Source organism: Mytilus trossulus, chromosome 10 (genome assembly GCF_036588685.1).
Source record: "Mytilus trossulus isolate FHL-02 chromosome 10, PNRI_Mtr1.1.1.hap1, whole genome shotgun sequence".
NCBI lineage: Eukaryota > Metazoa > Mollusca > Bivalvia > Mytilida > Mytilidae > Mytilus > Mytilus trossulus.
Genome location: NC_086382.1, coordinates 69,554,715 through 69,578,920, shown reverse-complemented (window position 1 = coordinate 69,578,920; position 24,206 = coordinate 69,554,715). Strand labels below are relative to the sequence as shown.

Here is a 24,206-nt window from a genome sequence, read left to right as displayed (position 1 = left end):
TCTTAAATAATTAAAAATCCTGCTTTTGGTAAAAAAAAGATTTAGAAAAAACTCCAGCTGCCTGCATATGGAGTATAGATCTTCCAGTTGATATGATATTCCAGAGCGTACATTTCCTATTATGGTTACCTTAACGGGTTTTTAAGGGGAACTATGATCTCTATAATCCTCATTATCCAAGAAACCCGATACCGCGTCCCTTACCTGTCCCTTTATATGAAGGACGTTGCATTTATTATTCCATGAGTAAAAGTTGCCTTTTTTTTATGGAACTTGTCACATAATGTTATGCAATCATTTACTAACATGCCTACCTTAATCATAATCATGTTAACAAAAAGTAGAAAGACCTTTACAAACAATATTTTATATTTATTTGAAATAACGTGAGAAAAGCCATCGGTGTGCTTTATAATAAAATTAACACTTTTGACATGATCCAATATTTTAATGTCTCAACTCGACTCTCGACTCTCAATTGTCCATTGAAATCATATATCAAACATGTTTAAAGATCACTGTTAACATATTAAACTTACGATATAGTTTGGTGCATATCGACCAAAGTACCTCTTCTTAAAAAGCTCTTAAAGGTTTACTTTTGTTAGTAAGCGTGAATTCTTCAGTGTTTAGCTTTTACCTTGATAAAAAAACTTCTTTAATGTCGCTATAAGTACACATGTAAACTACGGTTGCCCCGAATTGACATTTTTATTAATGTATATTATAACAAAGTACACGTCACAAGATTCACATTCGTTGGAGTATAAATCTATATCAATATATAGTTTGAGACCAGACGAAAGACTCATTTTCATTGAAAAAGAAGGTTGGGTCCATTTCATATAAGATATACGTGTCAAGTCAGCATAAGACTCACGAATCATAGTTTGTATATGAAAAGTTTACGCCACTTTTGTAAGATCACCATTCACAACGTCAGTCTGAAAAGACAAAAATGAAAAAACGAAAATGAAAATGATAATGATGTTGAAAACCTTTATATATGTGAATTAAAATATTCAATATAAAAAAAGATACTGCATTTTCAATTATTTTGATCGCTGACATTTCCGATTAGAATTGTCCACCAAACAGGAATTCTGTTGAAGGCCGTACGGTGACCTATAGTTGTTAATGTTTGTGTCATTTTGGTCTTTTGTGGATAGTTGTCTCATTGGCAATCATACCACATCTTCTTTTTTATTTTGATGTGTTTTATTATTTGATTTTGCCATTTGAGTAGGGACTTGTTTTGAATTTTCCTCGGAGTTTAGTATTTTTGTGATTTTACTTTTATATATTTATTTAATATGTCATTGATCAGACACAAATGTAGTCTTTTATTTTCATATTATACTAAAAATAGTAAGGCTCTAGTCTCGACCTGACAATCCAGTGATGTAGTTTAAAATTCCTTCTAAAATTGGGAAAATGTAGATTCCAAATATGTCAACGGTAAGATCTCTTTGACAAAGGTATATTTTTTATAAGGATGGTTCCATTATGAGCAGTTAATGTATTCCTAGTGGTTACATACCTTTATGTTAACATCTGTATCTGTATCCCGGATGTTACTTCCATCCTTCACCTTAAATAAAATAGATCTCCATTGCAACGGATAATTGTAAAATATGTATCGTGTGCACAAATAATATGTTACATTTAAAGAAAGGGGGAAATAAAACATACATTTTTTTTCATAACTCAGTCATATTCGTTGCACTAACACAACTGCAAAGAACGTCATTCCCTTTTGTCAATAAGAACATTCGTGATATTATTTCATATTCAGTACCAGTTAAAGCATCTTCGCTAGCCAAGAGAGCGGGAGTGGATCGTAACCATTGGCTAACGAAGATGCAGTTAAAGGGACATATGTTACTTTATATATACGTAGTAACAATCCACGCCAGCTGGTTTTGAAGACCAATTTACTTCTCAGAAGATTAACTTTGAATTGTTATTTCAAACGTGTTAACCCTTACCTAGGATTCTAGCTAAATATATATCTGCTGATCATTGATCCACTACCAACGTAAATGTAAACGAAACTGTATTACAGAGATGTTACAGCAGAATCGTCCTCTACACGATCATATTCTTACAAGCTTTTAAATCATCTTAAATGGTGTCAAATACTACTAAATGATGCTCCTCTACCAAAAATATGATTATCTTCTTTTTTTAAAACAGTGTTATAATTTCAGTATGAAACTCTATTAACCAACTTGCAAATTTCTCCCCAAATAAGACTTATCACCGACGTTTTACTTATCATGACCAACATGGCGACTGCCACTTTCGGAGCAGGATATTCTACCTTTCCAGATCATCTTGGATCACCGTTATTTTTATTGCTCAGTCGTCAGTTTTTTGTATAGTTATAATATAAATACTGCTGATACTATTTTACCTTTTCCTTTTCCTTTTTCTCCGTGAAAGCCTTTAATGTGTCTGTACATTCTCCAATGAGTGTCACAAGGCATGCAAGGCCAATAAATAGCCATATAATAACTAAAAGTTTGTAAACAATTCTTGTGCCACCTTCATTTTCAGTACCTGGAAAAGAAAACATTCGCATTACGAAATGCTTTAGTATATGTCTATTTAATATATCTAAAATTTACATGTGGGGTAATTAAAAATGGCATATTTTGGCATTAATATGGATTCACTTATATGGTCTTTGAATCGGAAATAAACACATTTATTCAAAAAACAGTTGTTGCAAATAATTCAACAAATATTTTAAACAGTGATTAGGTTTGTTTTCGCTTTTCTTCTGTTTTTATCAGTACGCATTTTAAACAATATTTTGAGATTTCTTTATATTGATATTCTTAATGTGAACTAAACCTCTCAATATATAGTCCAGACTTCATATTTTTGTTTTATCAAAATAACACTTATATTCCAACTGTGTGTGTTTTACATTTACGCCATGTTGAAAATTGTAAACGAGTAGAAAGTTTACAAAACAAATAATATAAAATAGACATTTACCAACAACGAAATCTCCGAATCCAATCGTTGTGAAGGTTATCAAACTATAATAAATGGCTTCTCCGTATGTCCAGCCCTCGATTGTGAAAAATATAGCAGACGGGATCAATATCAGTAAACAAATAATGGTCAAATATATCAACAAATGTTTTAACACATTTTCCGTTTTGGTGTATTTTTCCAAACATGGTATTGTCTTAGTTTTTAAATAACTATAGAATTTCTTTATTTTTTCTGCAAGTCCTGCAATCATCAACCCTGTAACTGGAATTCCAATCAATGCAAAAATAACAATGAAGGCTTGTCCACCTTTTGTTGCTGGTGTTTGATTACCATATCCTTCAAAATTGAAGTTCGAAAGACATGTTTGTTTAACAACAATGAAAGTGATATTATTTTGGAATTTACTTTTTTAACATTTTATTGTTTTACATTAATAATGTAAATGCAGAACAGCGCTTAGGACGCATGAAATTTATAATGTGTTAATTTCATTTTAGTTGATGTTGACCTTTTATATAGCTGACTAACGGTATGGATTCTGCTCATTGCTGACGTCCAGACGGTGACCTATAGTTCTATACTCCTTATGTCCAGGACATGGGACATATGGTTGATATTTGTGGCGTAAGCAATCATTCCACGTCTCCTTATGGTATATTAGTTTTCGCATCCCAGTCTTTTGGTCTCTGGAAGATAGTTGTCTCATTGGATGCATGCCACATCTTCTCTTCTTATATTGCTGTGTCGTTATTTCCATAATATAACATGATGACAGATGGGGTATAATTTTTTAATTGTGAACTGATGATCCTTTCAAACAAGTTTATCATAAGTAGACTATTGTTATATACCTCTATTTGGTATTTCTGGGTATTTCTTGGAAATGTAGGACATAATTTATACTGTTTATTGTATTTTACGGGACTGTATACCTTTTTTGATGCTTGTCGGCGGCGAACAGTTAGTGTCGTCTGTCATACATGTGTTTGTTAAATGGCAGTAAAATAAAATTTGGATAACGAAAAGCGTGACTTCAATCCCTTAGTCCCCCCCCCCCCCAGACAACAAAAAGGATTGAGGCCCACGACACTATTGATAATGTTTTCCTTATTATATGTCTCCTCAGTAGACGACAACTTTTCATCGTGTTACCATTGTGAAATATCGGGATTATAGGATGAAAGCCCTTTGTGGACTTTCTTATAACACACAAACCAATTCACTTATACCAATCTATGGTGGCCGGTTAAGGCCATTTCGCGTTTTCGCCCATCATATTATATAGGGCGAAAACGCGAAAACGCGAAATCGCGAAGTCGAAAACGCGAAAACGCGAAGTCGAAAACGCGAAAACGCGAAAACGCGAAGTCGAAAACGCGAAAACGCGAAGTCGAAAACGCGAAAACGCGAAATATTTTTTCTTTCCGATTTCGCGTTTTCGACTTCGCGTTTTCGCGTTTTCGACTTCGCGTTTTCGCGTTTTCGCGTTTTCGCGTTTTCGCGTTTTCGACTTCGCGATTTCGTGATTTCGCGTTTTCGCCTTTTCGCGTTTTCGCGCGTTTTCGCCTTTTCGCCTTAAATTATAGGAATATTGATCCAATATCCACCCGTTTATAGTATGGATCACATTTCCGACCTTACATTGATTACGTGCTACGTGTACAATGTTTCGAGTTCTTTCGGAATTATATTCCAGGTAACTCTCTTCAGAGGTCGTCCGTTTTATTTTTATTTTATATAGCTATATACCAACATATAAATAAAATTCTAAACATCTTTCCACACAAAAACAAAATATTATTTCATAAACGTATGAAGGATGATGGATATATTTTATTTCAAGGTCCTACGGAAGAAGTTAAACTTCTTTTCGAAATAGCAAACACAAACCACAACCTACTGCAATTTACTTATGAAATTGACAGACAAAGTTTGAAATTTCTAGACTTAGAAACGTATAAAGGACAGAGATTTCAAAAAGAAAATATCTTAGATATTAGATGTTTCACAAAACCAACTGAAAAATTCCAATATCTACACCAAAATTCAAACCACGCTAAAAGTTGTTTTAAATCCTTTATTAAAGGTGAAGGAATACGAATTCTTAGAAATACCTCTGATCCTGACAATTTTAATGAAAGAATAAACTTATTTACAGAAAAATTAATACAAAGAGGTTACAAAATCGCTTTTGTAAATAAAATATTAAGAAATATTTCCCATACAGAAAGATTAAACAAATTAACAAACAAAGAAACAAGAATAAACAAAAACACAGATAACTATAATATATCTTTCATAACACAATACCACGCTAATGCGGAAAATTTACAAACCATTATAAGAAAACATTGGCATTTAATTCAAGACAACCCACAGTTCAAAAATCTCTTTGATAAAAAACCCACAATAGCATTCAAAAGAAACAGGAACATTGGGGAAATCGTTAAGAAACACTTGAAATAAATCAATGTCTCCCAATAGAAATTAATTAGACAGTTATACTAAAACCAAAGGAAGGTGCGTTGACAATGAAAAATGCATATTGAAACGTATCTTAAACAATAACCAAAACCAGTTATCCATACGTTGATAAAACGAACAATAATAAATAAAAGGTACAATAATAAATAAAATGTACAAAATAATAAACAAACAAACATTTAAAAATAAAAATAAAAATAAAAATAAAAAATAAAAAATAAAAATAATAATAATAATAAAAATAAAAAATAAAAATAAAACGGACGACCTCTGAAGAGAGTTACCTGGAATATAATTCCGAAAGAACTCGAAACATTGTACACGTAGCACGTAATCAATGTAAGGTCGGAAATGTGATCCATACTATAAACGGGTGGATATTGGATCAATATACCTATAATTTAAGGCGAAAAGGCGAAAACGCGAAATCGCGAAAACGCGAAAAGGCGAAATCGCGAAATCGCGAAAACGCGAAAAGGCGAAATCGCGAAAAGGCGAAAACGCGAAATCGCGAAAACGCGAAATCGCGAAGTCGAAAACGCGAAAACGCGAAAACGCGAAGTCGAAAACGCGAAAACGCGAAGTCGAAAACGCGAAATCGGAAAGAAAAAATATTTCGCGTTTTCGCGTTTTCGACTTCGCGTTTTCGCGTTTTCGACTTCGCGTTTTCGCGTTTTCGACTTCGCGTTTTCGCGTTTTCGACTTCGCGATTTCGCGTTTTCGCGTTTTCGCCCTATATAATATGATGGGCGAAAACGCGAAAACGCGAAAACGCGAAATGGCCTTAACCGGCCACCATACCAATCTCTTATGTTGTCCCGGTTTCCGCCTGCTGATTACACTATAAGTGTGCATATAACGTCTTTAAGCAAGGAAATAAGATTATTTGTAGTACACAAAATGTCATTTGATAATAACAAGCTATGATACATACCTGGGAACAGTATATCTAATATATGTTCCTGTACATACCAATTGTAGTTATCGCTGTCAGGACGAAGAAATGTGAATTCCCGAAATCCCACTGTGAGGCAGCAGTAGTACTTCCGTTTACAGACAACACGCCACTATCATAGGCAGCTCTCACTTCCGTTAATAAAGCTGTTAATTCACTGTTTGACATGCAAGACGAGTGGTCGGCTGTGAAAAGAAAACACGAATAAGTATAAAAAAGAATATGTGGTATAGTTATCAAAGGTACCAGGATTATGATTGATATATATTATGATTGCCAATGAGACTCTCCACAAGATAACAAAATGACACAGAAATTAACAAATACAGGTCATCGTACGGCCTTCAACAATGAGCAAAGCCCATACAACATAGTCAGCTATAAAAGGCCCCGAAATGACAATGTTAAACAATTCAAACGAGAACACTAACGGCCTAATTTAAGATAAGAGATAAGATAAATAATAGCTTATTAAAGTGTCACATATTGATCTACATTAAGTACAAAAAATGAACGAAAACAAATATGTAACACATAAACAAATGAGAATCACTGAATTACAGGCTCCTGGCTTGGGACAGGCACATACATAGAAAGTGGCGGGGTTAAACATGTTAGCGGGATCCCAACCCTCCCCTAACCTGTGACAGTGGTGTAACAGTACAACATAAGAACGAACTATAAATATCAATTGAAAAAGGCTTAACTCATCAAATGGATAAAAATACAAATACTACAAATACAAGTGGACGTGGCCGGGTACTTGTTCATCCCAACAACAAAACGACACTAAGTACAGATCTGAGAGTACTCGCAGTTACTAACAGCTAGTTCAAAGCCACTTACAACTTATAACCCCTCTTAAGTTTAAATAAGTATTCCACATAGGACTTGATATAGAAGGGGGGGGTTGAGATATCACCAAAAAAAATTTAACCCCGCCGCACCTGACCGATGTCAGAAATTTCTAACCTTGGTTAATTTTGTGAGTTTTTTGTATTTTGGTTCATTTCTGTGTTTCGCAGTTTAGTGTGGCGTCTGACATATGCTTAAATTTTAGGCGCTAGCTGAATCCCATCTCTGGGTGCTAAATTTCCCCGCTGCATTTAGATCTATTGGTAGCCTTGACTTTTGCTCTTTGCTTGAATTTGTGTCTCTTTGACACATTCCCCGTTTCCATTCTCTTTTCTATACATTATGTTCATTTACTTGCTGATCTACTTATCTTACTTAAAAATGTTGACAATGTAGTTGTTATATCTGTTGTAGCTGTCTCCTCATTGGACTGTTCTAGTGCCATCATTATAGCTCCACCAATCAGAGAATACACAAACAAAACAAGTATCAGGATTAACAAGGTTTTCCCTTCCATCTTTCCAAGTTCTTATTAGAAAGATATACAAAATAAGACAAAATGGTGTATGAGCTGATAGACAAAAATCTTTCAGCCAATCAGAAGACGTGTTATTATACCATTTTTTAATTGAAAACATTAAATAAAAAGATCTCTGCGCAAAATTTAATAATAGCACTTTTTAAATACCCATTTTTAAAAATAGACGGGTATAAATCCTTAATTGACTAAGTTTAACTTTCAATATAAGGTTGTTATGCAAATCATTTTATGATATACATTGAAATTATGTGTACTTTACATTTTTATCGACCCAGTTAAATGTAATTCTAATGTAGAGATTTGGTCTTGTAGACATATATTTTGTGCCTATAGTACACAGGACTGAAACTGAATAAAAAAATGTGATATCGAAAAGCAGTCAATAAATGAAAAAATATTCAATTTGACATGTTTCTACAATCGTGTATGATGATAGTAGACTGTTTCTGAGAGTCTTACAAATTGTAAAGAACTAGACAATACGGTTTGTGAAAAAAAAACATCAGAATAGATTTCTCGTTTTCTTTATTTAGAATTATTATCTTTATGTCGATGATGACTTGTGTTTACAAATACTTATAAAAAAGAAGATGTGGTATGATTGCCAATGAGACAACTGTCCACAAGAGACCAAAATGACACAGACATTTAAAACAACTATAGGTCACCGTACGGCCTTCAACAATTAGAAAAGCACATACCGCATAGTCAGCTATAAAAGGCCCCGATAAGACAATGTAAAACAATTCAAACGAGAAAACTAACGGCCTTATTTATATAAAAAAAATGAACGAAAAACAAATATGTAACACATAAACAAACGACAACCACTGAATTACAGGCTCCTGACTTGGGACAGGCAGATACATAAATAATGTGGCGGGGTTAAACATGTTAGCGGGATCCCAACCCTCCCCCTAACCTGGGACAGTGGTATAACAGTACAACATAAGAACGAACTATAAAAATCAGTTGAAAAAGGCTTAACTCCTAACTCATCAGATGGATAAACATACAAGTTGACGTGGCCGGGTACTTATACATCCCGACACAAAAAGACACAAAGAACAGATCTGAGATCAAACTTAATTTATTGATAATTGTATTTCTATTTACTTATTAAACTTGCATGTAGCGGCGAATATTTCTAAATATTTATGACGAGACAAAGTTAACATATAATATAAAAAGTGTGTCAAAGCGTTTTAAAAAAAGGCTGCAAAGATTTAATTCGACACCACATAGGTTTTTAGCCTTTGATTAGTAGTTAAATAGCTGTCTATGTGGTATGACTTGATCATTGTTGAAGCCCGTACCGTAACCGTTAGTTGTTAATTTCTATGTCATTTAGGCTCTTGTGAAGAGTTGTATCATTGGCAATCATAACATATCTTCTTTTATATTACCACACTTTTGATTATAAAATTATATATTCTAAGCAGTAAGCAAAAAACGATTGACAATTGCGCATACCTTGAACTTTGACAGAATGGCGATTATTCTAGTCCTCCAACACTGTGAGTTTTGATGTACATTATTCCTTTTCACAGCTTTATTATAAATTCAGCTTATTAGTAGCTATGTAGCTATGTGCTCGTTCCTCAGGCTCGGTCCTTAAGTGCCGTAGTTGTACTTTGTTTGTATAAACGATTATCATAATGTTTAGATTACAATATTATATATTCGTTTGGAATTACACATATTCTTTAAATAGTGAAAACGATTATATCGAGGTATTAGTTTAAATGCATTTGTCGTTCCATCTTTCCGTTACACACGATGTATTTTGAAAATTTCCATGCCCCTGCGTTGTAAAGGGTTTTAACTCAGGTTAGAATGTAGACCCTTAGTTTCGTTTTACATGTAATATAAGTGCTAATATTTAACAGGTATCTAAGGTTGATTGATCCGTAATCTTTAAATACGATTATCATTGTTTGTAGATGTTATTACTAGACATAAATATTCAAAACAAAATTCCTACTTCGTATATACAGAAATTTAAATGATGAAATGATAATCAAATTAATGTACGAAACGTTTTTATTTGTACTACGTGTACATGTGAGTTCGATTGTTAGATTACATGCGAAGGTCCGAATGATACTACAAAAAAAACAGGAACCTGAAATCCAGTGGTTGTTGATGGTTGCTTTCTGTAAAAATGTGAGATATATTGCGTGCATTTATTATTGTAATTTTGAAGAAGTGACAAAAATTATAGAAATTCATTATAGCTGAATTTATAATATTAATGTGTATATTTCTTGTTGTTTTGGCTGATACGTTTTTAAATTGTAAAACGTGTGTCTGATCCATTTGACGTTTTGAACATTACTTATTTGTTAAAACGTAACTTATGGCCTCGATTATTTCTTTCAATGTCATATTATTGTATATTTTAGTTTTTTATGGTTTCTTTAAAGTTTCTATAGTTATACTATAACAAAGTGTGTTCAATTAAGCCATATCCCATATAATACTCCCACTCATACTCTAATATAGTATGCCATCTTAACTATATACATGTTAACTCATAAAACTCTGTTATTTTTATTTAATTCCGTATATGTCACCGTATGGTCTTCGACAATGAAGACTCACATTATTATACTATAAAAGAACCCCGTTATAAGAATTATGAAACAATTTAGTAAAAAAGCTAACGGCATAGCTTATAATAATCCAATCTACGAACAAAAATATGGCAGACATGAGTCAACGACAACCGTTCAGATCCTGCCACTCAGATCCTGACTTAACAGTCTCTTGTAGAATGTGGCGTGTGGTTAAACATATCTGAAATATTGATTGGTTTTGAGACAATATCCTGTAAGACCAAAGGCAAAGTCGTAAATATATATATATATACAATAACATCTTCATGCCTTATATATCATGTACTGTAGTACGCCGCTAGATTAAAACTGACGTGGAAAGGTAACATATGGCCAGCGAAAGCTCTTTTTTTTTTAGAGCCCAGGTGGTCGGGTGGTCTAGCGGGACGGCTGCAGTGCAGGCGATTTGGTGTCACGATATCACAGTAGCATGGGTTCGAATCCCGGCGAAGGAAGAACCAAAAATTTGCGAAAGCAAATTTACAGATCTAACATTGTTGAGTTGATGTTTAGACGAGTTGTATATACATTATGTACACAGCCATGTATCACCATCATTGATGGCGATCCGATGGATACATCTGTTGTAGGGTTGTCACTGACTCAGACGTACTTATGAATATAATTATTTTCTGTGACTGTATCTTACATTAATTTGTAGGATCCTTTACTATAGATAATTTAGCTGATCTGTAACAATAACATCTTCATGCCTTATATATCATGTACTGTAGTACGCCGCTAGATTAAAACTGACGTGGAAAGGTTACACATGGCCAGGTGGTCGTGTGGTCTAGCGGGACGGCTGCAGTGCAGGCGATGGTGTCACGATATCACAGTAGCATGGGTTCGAATCCCGGCGAGGGAAGAACCAAAAATTTGCGAAAGCAAATTTACAGATCTAACATTGTCGGGTTGATGTTTAGACGAGTTGTATATATATATATATATATATATTAAGATCCATTTTGTTACATCTTGTGATCAATTTTATTTGGCAATCGCCAATGGCAGTCAGCAGGGTTAAAGAACATCAGTTGTTCGACCTGGTAGTCAAATGCGTTTTGTTTAAATATACTTTTTCACTCTTTTGGTCTTTTGGAAAATGTTGTTTGTGCTGTTTTTAGACCCTTCTACAACGAAATTTGTTTGACATGCACACGTATAAAAATTGAGGTTTTTATCAAACGCAGTCATAGGTTTGAACGTAGTTTTCAATTTAGACTCGTATATATATATATATATATACTTCTGCGCAAAATACATAGTGTCAATCATCCAGGTAGACCAATTGTGTCCGCCAATGACCACCCTACAGAGAAAATATCAGAATTTATTGACTTTCATCTCAGACCACATGTCGAAAATTTACCATCATATATACAAGACACAACACATTATCTTAAAAAAATGGAATCTTTGAACCCTCTCCCACCTGAAACGATCCTTGTCTCTCTTGATGTTACCTCCCTCTATACTAACATCCCCATGACGATGATATTGAAGTCTGTAGGGAAGTCTGGAACTCTCGTAACACCTTACATCCACCAACTGAATGTCTCATCCAGCTTTTAACTTTGGTATTACAATGCAATAACTTCACATGCAATGGTGAACACTTTCTCCAAGTTAATGGAACAGCAATGGGAACAAAGATGGCCCCGTCTTATGCCAATATTTTTATGGGGAAATTAGAACAGAGGTTTCTCAATTATTCCCTTTATCAACCCCTCTCTTGGTTCCGATTTATTGACGATATTGACATGAAGTGGGATAATACTGAACAAGAACTAAATTTGTTTATTCAACATGCCAACGATGCCCATCCCTCAATAAAATTCACATATGAAATATCTGACTCTGATCACATTTCTTGACTTTACAACGCAAGTGAGGGATGCAAACATATTTACAGATCTGTATTGAAAGCCCACAGACAAACATCAATATCTGTCTCCTTTGAGCTGTCACCCTAAACATTGCACCAAGAGCATTCCCTACAGCCAGGCCATACGAATAAAAAGGATTTACTCCACCAATGAAGTTGCCAAAAAAACGATTACAAGAACTTCGCGGTCACCTCAAACATCGGGGCTACAAAAGAAAAAACATTGATAAAGGTTTTTCTCGTGCTTACAACATCAGCCGAGATGCACTTTTACAATATAAAGTCAAAAAGGTCAACAGGAGGGTGCCTTTTGTGTTGACTTACCATCCAAAATTTGACAACTTATCTCACCTTATCCGTGAAAGTTGGAAAGATATCGAAAAACATCCTAAACTATCCAAGATCTTTCATGATCCACCTGTACTGGCTTTCCGTAGGCCCAAAAGCATTAAAGACTTGCTGGTGAGAGCTGAGTTATCCTCTCAGGCAGACTCTTCGTCAGTGGGCTCTTGTAAGGGTTGTGGAAACAAACGATGACTGACTTGCAAAAAAATATTGATTACCCAGACTTTTAACAGTCACTCCACTGGTACAGAATACACCATATTTTACAATGTTAATTGCAAGACTACAAATGTTGTGTATCTCCTACAGTGTAAATGTGGTAAACAGTATGTTGGCGAGTCAGAACAGCCGTTTCACAAACGAATGAACGCCGTTTCACAAACGAATGAACGGTCATCGTAGCGACTACCAATGCAAGCCAGACCTCCCTCTTTGTCGACATTTGAGATCCCCTGGCCACACCAAGGCAGACCTCAATCGACTGACCATTACAATCATTGACCACAACTCTGCTTGGTCTAGGGAGGATAGACTTACTCGGGAAAGATTTTGGATAAGAAAATTAACAACTTTGGCACCAAATGGGATAAATGAAAAGATGTAGTTCGACACCATGCAGTGCTTCACATCTGGGTTATATTACTTATTATTACAGTCTGTTTCTATTTCGTTACCTTACTCATCTCTTAAATAAATCTGTTGAATATAACAATTTAAATTGCTTTATTTTTTGAGGGATGTATAAGTACCAAGCCACGTTCAACTATTTGACTTTAGTCAAAATTTATTATTATATTTTAACGGCCGTTTGTTTTAAATATCGCAGACTCTAATGTAACTATACTACCGTTGTCAAATCTGAAATATTAACAAATTTAGACCGTTCAGTGCTGTTTATTTGGAATTCTTATTGACGCAATCTTTCTTGTAACATCATAATTGTCGACACCGTTAAAGCTTTAGAATTGTGCTAGTCCATATCGCACATAATAATTTTTATTTAAAGCATATATTTGAACTCTCTGATGTAATTAGTCATATAACCTATGTCGTGTTTAACAATTTTTTAGAATTGTGCAAGCGTCTTACCTGATGTTCGGTTTGACTTTTTTATTGTATAAATTTCAAGATTGTAACAGCTTAATCTAAGTAGACTGATAATTGATTCATTCAACATCACAATCATATATCCGATGAAGGATATCTGTTATCCGAAATATTTATAAATAATTACATTTATAGTTCCTTTTTATGTTATTGGTGTTGTTATGTACACTTTTTAGGCGTTTATATAATTTATTTTATTGTGTACATGTATCGTTACTTGTAACGATCCAGCGCCCTCGTGGGAAAAATCGTTGACTATTATTCAGACGTTGTATATATAAATATACAACTCGTCTAAACATGAACCCAACAATGTTAGATCTGTAAATTTGCTTTTGCAAATATTTTGTTCTTCCCTCGCCGGATTATATATATATATATATATACGTATTTAGACTGGTAGACTGATGCAGCATGAAATGTTTAGCTTCCACAACATGAAACGTCATCCTTGGTTCTGTGTGGGGTTCTGATTCTTTTATTTATGGGGGCCGGGGGGTCTTTTTGCTGATGTGTGACTTTTCGTTTGATAAAGTTTGGATTGATTGGGGTTTTTTTTGGGGGGGGGGGTAGTTTTTTGTTTTGTGGTTTGACATGCGTTGTTTATTTCTTTTCTTCAACTAACGATTGGTTGGTTGCTCTTATAGTATCATCTCCTTTTCTTATGTTTGATACTTATTCCTCATCTGAACTATATGCTATATGATCCTTTGTATAATATAACCTTTACTAATGGTAGCAATATTACTGGTCGATTTTCAAGTGATTCTCTTTTGATGTTTTTTTTTAAAGATTTGATACTTTCTCAATTCCATGTGATTTGTTTTTAATGTTTTTATTTAAAATACTTCAAAAGTTATATTTGGCATGTTTGAGATCCAGGTAACTCTGCTATCCCTTTATCATAAATATATTTAACACGTTGTCGCAATATCAGTAAACAAATCACTATACATTAAGTTATCTATGTGACTTTCAGTCAAAAGCGAAATGGAAACATCTATAAAGAAATCATTTAACTTTTCATTCTTTTTATTAAAAGTACAAATGTATGTAAAATAACAAATGATTAATATGATGTTTTGTTCAATTCAACAAAAAAGGAAAACACACTTTAATAAGACATCACAATTGGGTTGTTTCTTCTCAAAAGGGGTACACAAGGTATGAATAGTGATAAATATAGATCTGTTTATTTACGGGACACACTTCCATTCGACTTTAACTCGTGGTTCCATGCACGTCCCTTCAACAAATGCCATCGTCGGTCCTTCAACAGTACATTCTGTTTTCCCATTACAGGCAGTCTGGATATCAGGTGTACATGGTGAAGGGCTACACACAGGTTTTGTAATCTCAATCTTTGTATCAGTTGGACAGCTTATTTCTGCAGTTTCTCCATAACTGGCAAAAGCTCTGTTATCTAAGAAATAAAGAAATTTCATGTACAATACACACGGTTTTATATCAAGAAAAATTGGTGTTGTTTTTTCTATACCTTGATGTCACGGCTGTGACGGTTGGGTTAAATAATAGTTTTCAAAATACTTATATCATGAATGCATTTATATATGTTTTTAATTCACCATCACAACTAATTTATCGATCATTCAGACATGTCTTAAGACTTTCCAGAAATTTTCTTATTAATTAATAACGTAATCGAATTTCAAATTGTTTTGTAATAAAGATCATAACAATTACGTATTACCGAGTTTGTAATAACATTAACAGCACTACGGGTGCCACATGTGGAGCAGGATCTGCTAAATTTCCGGTGCTCCTGGTATCACCCCAAAGTTTTTGGGAAGTTCGTGCTGTTTTATCTTTGGTTTCTTGTGTTGCGTTTTGTGAACCATTGTTTGTCTTTTTTTTTAAACATGGCGTTTTCAGATTATTTTAGACTTATGAGTGAGAATGTCCCTCTGATAAACCTGGCACCTTTTTAATTTAGCTTTGAACTTCTGTGTAATAAAGTTGATTTTATTTCCTCGAGAGTAGTTCATTGTTTGTATTCTACGAGGATCTACGAGAATATCCTTTTAATTGTAACGCGTTTTCACTTATTTGATTCCGTACTTCTACTACCCTGGTATTATAGCTCAGAGATATTAGACTTGGACATTGCGCTTTGCGCCTATCCGTTCTATATATTTTGATGGAAATTAACGGCATTCTACTTAAATACAAAAAAAATGTATTATTTGTAGAAGAAAGGTTAGACATTATACCAAAGAACTCCATGGCGAATAAAAAAACGAAAAGCGTCAAAAGACCAACAGTATGCAAAACAAAACATCGGTAAGTAAAGACTGTGCAACAAGAACTGCGCATGCATCAGACACCATTGGTAATTATAAATGCCCGGAAGGCATGTAGAAAATGACTTTAACAGTCACAATTCGAACAGAACATTGACTTTAACAGTGCTTATTTGTTTTCAAGGGGGTTCGTCCCCCTGGCTACGGGTATGAGGATTTTATCAATCTTTATAAAATATTGATTAATCGTAACTTGCATGAAGAAATCAGAAGTCTATATTTCAATTAGATTGCGATGTTATTTGTAGCCAGCAGAGAGTCGCAGGTAAATAAGAGCTTGATGTATTGTATAGACACCTGTCTTTTGTTTGACGGAGTGTCTCTTTCTTGGCTGTTATTTCACTTAAGTGGAGTGTCTCTTTTTTGGTTGTTATCTCACTAATGTATAACCAACCTTTCCGTACTTAATCATCTTTATTAAAAGGGAATCAGATCCTAAAGTCCTTAATACAGAACAAGATAGATACAAATTAAATGCAACAAGATATGTGTTTTGTGGACTTACATACATGTAAAAACAAAGAGAAGAACGATGTTTCATGGTGCATACTTTTAGTTTATATGCGAATTTTTCAAGCAAAGTACATGCATTATTTTTATCCATGTCCCAATGGTAACATACCGGCTATCTAGTTCACGATATAAAAGTAAAAGCGTGAAATATCTAGAAAAAATAATTATATACCTTTGCATTTATATCTGACCATCAAGTTTTCGGCCTTATCAGTAGCACATGCAGAGGTTGTGAAAGTGGCATCATTGGCTGTGAATGTACAAGATATTTTGCCATCACACAATGTCTGAACACTGACAGTGGCACCTGTATCTGTACATGTAGACGGACTAGCACGGATATCGCCATCACAAGTTATATCCCCATACGTAGCCTCGGCAACCATAATTGTTTCATCAGCATCACACTGGAGAGTCAACTCTGCTCCTTGGCAGACAGTAAGAGGTGCTGCAACAGATATACATACAATGTCATTTCGGTATAAGTTATCTCTCCATCTCTTAATAGAAATGTCCGTTTATCATTTCCTCATAATGCTATTTCGATATAAGTTTCAACAAGTGAAACTGCGAGCTACTGCTCACTGATGATACCCCCGCCGCAAGTGGATAATATTAATAGTGTTAAAATATGCAAGTGTTCAGTAAACAGGAAATTGTCGAGTGATGAATGTGAAAACGCATCACACGGTATAGCTGACTTATATAAACCCTGAAACCAAATTTCAGAAATCCTTGTATTGTAGTTCCTGAGAAAAATGTGACGAAAATTTTCAACTTGGCTATCATGTGTAAAATCATACAAGTGTTCGGTAAACAGGAAGTTGTCGAGTGATGAATGTGAAAACGCATCACACGGTATAGCTGACTTATATAAACCCAGAAACCAAATTTCAGAAATCCTTGTAGTGTAGTTCCTGAGAAAAAGGTGACGAAAATTTTCAACTTGGCTATCATGTGTAAAATCATACAAGTGTTCGGTAAACAGGAAATTGTCAAGTGATCAATCTGATAACGCATCACACGGTATAGCTGACTTAGATAATCCCTGAAACCAAATTTCAGAAATCCTTGTATTGTAGTTCCTGAGAAAAATGTGACGAAAGTTTCATGGGACGAACTGACTGACGGACGGACTGCTGGACGGACTGACGGACGGACAGACAGAGGTAAAACAGTATACCCCCCTTTTTTTAAAGGGGGAGTATAATTATACATCTCATAGAATCATATTCAAAACAGTGTGGTCCTGGCCATTGATTGACGACCTAAATTATCCCATTGACTGGGACAGATTAGGTGAACGTTTGTCTGTAACGACCATTGCTCACTTCTTACTTATTATAGAATTTAAACTGTGGGGTCACCAAAGGTTCTTAACGCCTTTAATAATAAAATAATTCGAAAAATTATTCAGGAATCACCTTTATGTTTAGATTTATATTATTAATATAAATCAACACATCGTATAATTCCGGATTCGTTTTTCGAATTGCTTTATTTAGGTTTTGAAAACCTTTGGTGACCCCACAGATTCAGTGTCTTTAACAAGTACATAGTGAGCAGTGATTGTTACCGACAAACGTTCACCTAATCTGTCCCAGTCAATGGGATAAATTAGGTCGTCAATCAATGGCCAGGACCACACTGTTTTGAATATGATTCTAATAGAAATGCCAGAATATTATGTCCTGAGTTGTATAAGTATACTGATGCCAAATCATGGTAATTGCTGCAATAATTTCAATCACATTGTGTTGATTTCAAAAACAAAATATCCGTATTTTGTCAATGAAACACTAAGGGACGACATCAAAAGATCGATGTAGGATAAAAAAAAAACTTAAATCAAATAGTTTTGGGTTGGGGTTGGAAAGGGGGAGTCACATTGCTGCAAATTTTGTTATTCCAAAATCGATTTTACATATATCCATATAGGTAAATCATTTTTTCCCAAATTAAGTAAAGAGGGGGGTAGTGAAAACACAATGTGAATCAAGTTCGTTTTATCCTACATTGAACTTTTGATGTCGTCCCTTTGTTGTTCCAATTAATAGAGAAGGCGTGGTTATATATACGAGATACTCATTCAGACATCTTGTCACTTACTTATGTTTTTTTATCAATGAAAAACCTATAATTCTTACAAAAATTAAATTTAAACAGTCTTTAGAGCCGATACTTGGAGACCAGGACGAAAGTATCACTCTTTCTGAAAGCAAGAGATACTCACTAGAAGTAAAACACTTTTTTCAATCAAATAACTCGAACAGGAGTTCCATAGCTTTAATTTTTTGTTAACTATCCTTATAAATTATTTTACTAACATACACCGATATTTTGCTAGTTTTCCACAGAGTATTCATATCAATGTCCTATTGTGTTTGTGATTATTTTTACTGTATTCCGATTGATAGAGCATTCTCCAAGTATTCCTTATTTAGTATGTCATCATTTTGACAGATAGAAATATGAAACGTTGCTAGTTTAAATATTCTTATCGTTTAAAATATAATTGAATGTTTCAATTTATAATTTTATTAGGATGTAAAAGCATTGACTGACGCACAGTATATGTAGGGTGGAAGCGCTTCCATTTCAAAATGTGCGCACCATCAACGCTTCTAAAACCCAATAAAGTTCTAATAAAAGAACCATTCAATACATTTTTGTTCTTCCAACATTAAAAAAAAGTTAAATCAAGCTTTACGTATGTTTTTCAATGCATTATGTTAACATTGTCATGGTTAACACATACAGTCAAATCAGTCATAGCTGTTTTATCCTATACAGAAATAAAATAGTAGAATAGTGGATAGTGGAATGCCTAACGATTGTTGTCAGCCACTTCAAATCAGGGGATATACATGTATTGTAATCAATGTATAATTTAATGCCTCACACAACATCACCTGACTATTGGTGGTCATTGTTAGCTCCTGTAGTGTATACATTTACAAAATAATATAAATTAGAATTATTTCTCTTTATAAATGTTTTCCCCTCCTTACATATTTATTGTGCATTTAACATGTTTTCCCCGTCTTACACATAGTTTTGTGCTTTTAATATGTTTTGCCAAATTTTATTTAAATTATGAATAATGAACAAGCACGTTTAAAGTATGAATATAGTCTGGAATATAGTGTTGGTTATCCCTTTTCTGTATGTATGATTAACGTGAGCTCTGCTTTAAGCCCTTTAAATTAAGAATAAAATATATCTGTATATACAATACTTTTTTATAAAAAAAAGTCCCCTATTTATAACTTTCTATATTATTTTGCTAAAAAAAAAAATCAAAAATGAGAGTGGAAACGTGAATGAAAAAGTATTACTATTTCGACATATACTGTTAGCCAAGGAAATTGCAAAACTGAATTCGAAAAAAAATGTAGATTTCAACACACTTTTAGTTGATAATGAATCACAACCCTAATGACAGATATGAAGATATGTTTCCACCTTTTAAATGTAGTTCATTCATAATAGGAAACTGTTAAAACTATATTGTAATAACTAACCTTCACACATAAATGGTAGTCTGGGTATCTTTCCATGTCCATGTCCCTTTCCTTTCCCCTTTTCTCTTCCCTTTCCACCTCGTCGACTTTCAACTGTCACCAATACAATGGCTAATAACACAATTACAAATACCTTCATTTCGTCAGTTGTTCTTTTGGGTTATTTGAATCTGAAAATCAATAAAGCTTGTTTTAATTTGCTTATGTGTTGTTTGTATTTCAGTAGATATATACTAGTCAACAAAAGAAACGATACACGACTTTGGAATAAAATTTATCAAAAAGTATTAAACATAAAACAAAATAAGATACACACTTTTATAAATCTTTCATTTGAAATGTATGCGCATATGATAATGAAAATCTAATCCTGTCAGAAAGTTCACAAAATTCCGGGTAAACGATCTTAGGGTGCAAATTATTTTTGCGGAAAGTTGAATAAAAAATCGACACACAATTTTCAAAGTTGTAAATGAACTTTCAAATTTGTTTAAAATATTCAATATTGTAATCAAGTCATGTTCATATTGTAACTAATTGGTTGGAATATTGTTTTTTTTAATTCTTGGTAAAAAAGGGCTTTTTGAAATCTCAAAAAATTCAAAAAAAGAAATAAATGTTTTCGTCTGAAATCAATACTTTAGATATGAAAACAACACACTGTAAATTTTGAACCTTTCGGAAGATTGTTATCGTTATTTTTTATTTGACTTTACACATACAGATCTGTATTGTCTATGGTAAATCAATGGATAATGTATACATCTGAACGATTTCTTGTGGGGCCGAACTTTGTTTTTCAAATAAACAAATAAACTTTACGATTTTTAAAAAAGAATTGATGGCAAACGTTGTCTTAATCTTCCAATAAAATTTTGGCATCATTAGTTGGAACTTCTGTTTTTTAAATTGTTTTTTTTTTGGAAATTTTGTAAAAAAAAATAAAAAAATTGCCAAATGACGTCATAAAAAGCAACAATTTTTTTTTTTAAACTGATTTATATTTCCATGGTCATAAAGTATTATTTAATTTACCTTCAATATTTGTCCATTAAACGGAAAACGTCATCTTGAAATTTGAAAAAAAGTCGTGAATCGTTTCTTTTGTTAACTAGTATATATAAAGGGAAAGGGAAAAAAAACGAAAAAAACAAACAAACCGAAAATGTGCGTTTATTCATGGCACAAAATCCTGGCAAGCCTTTTACAAACACATAGCTAAGCAATGACCGTTCTATAGCTGTTCTTCGTCTGAAATTCATACTGAAGTATTCATTGCAATTTAAAAAAAAATGCACACGTTCAAGCCAATCCCGAGCACAGCCATCACAGCTACCTCTACGTTGAAGATGGCCCCTAGCACAACCCGCACACCTCACAGTACAATGAGGTGATCTAAGCACTGATTAGAGATGCATTTGTTTTTTTTAAATTTATCACGTTACTATTTGCATTGAAGAGCCAGAATGCGGTAACATAACCAATTAATCTGTAACGGGAAAACAAAGGTAATGAATGAAGTCGGTTTTTTTTGCCTCGCATATATACTTTTTCGTTGTAAAATACAGAAACAATACAAACATTTAGGCGACATCGGCTCACCACAACACAAAAATCTGGGCGACCTCGACTCACCACATCACAAAAATTTAGACGACCTCGGCTCACCACAACACAATCATTTAGGCAACATTGGCTCGCCTCAACACAATCATTTGGGCGACATCGACTCACCGTAACACAATCATTTAGGCGACATCGGCTGACCGCAACACAAATGTATGCGACCTTTGCTCACCATAACATGTTAGTTTGATTTCTTCACCGGATAAATTCATTAGTATAATAAGTTGTTCCTTGTCCTAAACAACCCACATCTGCTGAAGCACATTCTAACGGATAACAAATGTAGTGTTGTCTTATAAGTATTGGACTTACCTCTCAGTAACTTCTTTTTATTGTATACGTAGTAACACTTTCCGTTTGTTTATATAGAGATTTCATATATCTTGATTAACACCTTTGGCTAAGCTGTTTATGATTTATATCTTGTTTATCATTATTTAAATAAAAACGTTAAAATTATATTTGCATACCAAACAAAAGTAACTAGAAGACCTTTGACCATAAATGTTTTATCGATGGAATATCTTAATTGTGTCCTGCGGTGGTCATGGGAATGTGTAATACTTTTGAACTTTTGTATTATTTGTTTACCAGTTTAAAGTTAAAGGTCGAATTAGTAATCCAAGAATTGCATCCCACGAGTAATGGAATATCATATTCAAAACGCACATTATTTTTTTAAAGTACATATACCACTACATGTAATATGTGAACACGAGTTTAGTATGTGTGACCTTGGAATTCGGGGATTGTTAATCTTACTGCGTTGATGCAACCTCGTGATTATCATCATTTGAATAAAACTGGATTTTCAAAATGATACAAATTATGCAAATCGAAAAAAAAAGTTGTTAGACCTTTGGTCATATATGTTTTATCTATGGAATATTTTAAAGTCTGTGTCCTGCGGTGGTTATGTGAATGCGTAGTTATTGTACTTTTTTCATTTTTATATATTTTGTTTACAACTTTTTATTAATAAATTAGTTTCTCATTTATTTTTTCTGGAGACGTTTGTTCCTTGCTTCTATTTCCTTTGTCATGAGCTCAAATTGGAAAAGATTTTCGTCAAAGGGTTTTGAAGTTATTCATTGACACTGTTTGGCAGCAGAAAGGCAGCCCGGGCGCCCACCCGCCGTCGTGCATCAGTTGATTAATAGTCGATATTTTCCTTTGGACATCAGGTTAAAACCGTCATTTTTTCGAAGTTACTATTAGTAGTGTATTTTATATGCAATGTTTGATATAATTCATACCTGTAATACAGGCTGTATCATTTGCGCAAATTAAATTAAGGATTTTGGGGCAAATGAAATGTTAAACTTTTATGCAAATGAAATATGGTTTTAGGAGTTAGTGATAGATATATTTTGACGCAAATCAAATGCCCTGCAATTGCCATAGATGCGTAGCCCTGATATTATAGGTGCTTAATAAAGTATTTACCATAAAAGATTAGAATATAAAGTAAAAAAATAGAAACTTCCTTAAATTTTAAAATCCTTTTGACAAATTACCAATATCTAAACCTCGCTCGGGCAGAGTTTGAAATAGCTTCTAATGTTTAGACTACGTAGGTATACATCAACTGCTTTCCAAAAAAATTGAGTTTGGGCGTTCCTGGTGAAAGTTAACCCTGAAGGCGCTTCGGTTGCACGAAATTGATAAAGTTTTTTTTTTTCTTTTTATATAAGAATTAGAATACACTTAAAATGAAAGCTAGATAAATTTTATATCTATTTACCTGCAGTTCGTAAGTTCTACAATGAGTTCAGTTTAACCCTACTGTGTTCATATTACTAGTATGTAATTACAAAATTAATAAATTAGTTAAATAGAAAAAAAGACAAAGAGTTAAATGAGCCAAACGTTGCACAGTTTGTTCCAAGTCATGATATAGTTATCGTATATCTAGGATTTTTATCGATATCGTGTCTTCTAGCCATGCCAACATTAGAATTATATATTCAACTTATGCCAACAAACTAATTAAAATAGATATATTAATACAATTAAAACCTGAGTAATAAAAGGTATAATACGGTCAGTATTTTCAACCAATTATGAATCATTTCTTAAAATTAGATTGGACAATCATGAATGATTTCAAAATTTGTTAGTTTTACTTTGAACATATTTTATTGTCCAAAAACATTGACAATAGGGTTAAACCAAATTTGAAATTAACTGTCAGTATTGTCAAAGAGAGGTGAAAGATATCAAAAAGATATTCTAATCTATAAGTCGAAAACAAACACACAATACCAAAGCAAAAAACGGAACAACATAACAGAAAGCACAACATAGAAAACTAAAAGACTGAACAAAACAGGGATGTTTAACTTTGTGCATTTTAGTTAAATAAAAGTTCCATATTTTTTTATCCAGACCATTCAATGACATTTTACGATTCAGAACCT

General features: G+C 33.5%; 2 protein-coding genes across 6 annotated transcripts; both read right to left on the bottom strand.

Annotated features, from left to right (window-relative positions):
* Positions 1-403: 403 nt before the first annotated feature.
* Positions 404-9,683, bottom strand: LOC134688433 (potassium channel subfamily K member 2-like). Of its 4 annotated transcripts, XM_063549140.1 has the most exons (7): positions 9,318-9,683; positions 7,679-7,831; positions 6,466-6,633; positions 3,007-3,345; positions 2,417-2,562; positions 1,541-1,591; positions 404-944 (listed from the first exon to the last, which is right to left on the bottom strand). In XM_063549140.1, exons 2-7 carry the CDS (start codon positions 7,818-7,820, stop codon positions 906-908), a joined length of 885 nt encoding a protein of 294 aa, XP_063405210.1. In that variant the 5' UTR covers positions 7,821-7,831; positions 9,318-9,683; the 3' UTR covers positions 404-905. The 4 variants fall into 4 exon arrangements, with proteins under 4 accessions (XP_063405210.1, XP_063405213.1, XP_063405212.1 ...); XM_063549143.1 differs by lacking the exon at positions 3,007-3,345; XM_063549142.1 differs by lacking the exon at positions 7,679-7,831.
* A 5,133-nt stretch (positions 9,684-14,816) lies between these two features.
* On the bottom strand, positions 14,817-23,586 carry LOC134688431 (uncharacterized). 2 transcript variants are annotated; one of them, XM_063549137.1, is made up of 4 exons: positions 23,531-23,586; positions 20,161-20,330; positions 16,809-17,084; positions 14,817-15,225 (listed from the first exon to the last, which is right to left on the bottom strand). In XM_063549137.1, the coding sequence occupies exons 2-4, from the start codon at positions 20,297-20,299 to the stop codon at positions 14,999-15,001; spliced, it is 642 nt and encodes a 213-aa protein (XP_063405207.1). In that variant the 5' UTR covers positions 20,300-20,330; positions 23,531-23,586; the 3' UTR covers positions 14,817-14,998. The 2 variants fall into 2 exon arrangements, with proteins under 2 accessions (XP_063405207.1, XP_063405208.1); XM_063549138.1 differs by lacking the exon at positions 23,531-23,586 and adding an exon at positions 22,099-22,198.
* Between the last annotated feature and the right edge of the window lie 620 nt (positions 23,587-24,206).

What these genes read in the sequence shown, in the direction of transcription:
- LOC134688433 (XM_063549140.1), bottom strand. Translation starts at nt 7,820, where the DNA reads ATGGAAGGGAAAACCTTGTTAATCCTGATACTTGTTTTGTTTGTGTAT. An exon ending in GACAGCGATAACTACAATTG is followed by an intron (nt 3,346 to 6,465) that starts GTATGTACAGGA and finishes TCAATTTTGAAG; the next exon opens with GATATGGTAATCAAACACCA. An exon ending in ATACAGATGTTAACATAAAG is followed by an intron (nt 945 to 1,540) that starts GTATGTAACCAC and finishes TTGTCTTTTCAG; the next exon opens with ACTGACGTTGTGAATGGTGA.
- LOC134688431 (XM_063549137.1), bottom strand. Translation starts at nt 20,299, where the DNA reads ATGAAGGTATTTGTAATTGTGTTATTAGCCATTGTATTGGTGACAGTT. An exon ending in ACTACCATTTATGTGTGAAG is followed by an intron (nt 17,085 to 20,160) that starts GTTAGTTATTAC and finishes TATCTGTTGCAG; the next exon opens with CACCTCTTACTGTCTGCCAA. An exon ending in GGTCAGATATAAATGCAAAG is followed by an intron (nt 15,226 to 16,808) that starts GTATATAATTAT and finishes TTTATTTCTTAG; the next exon opens with ATAACAGAGCTTTTGCCAGT.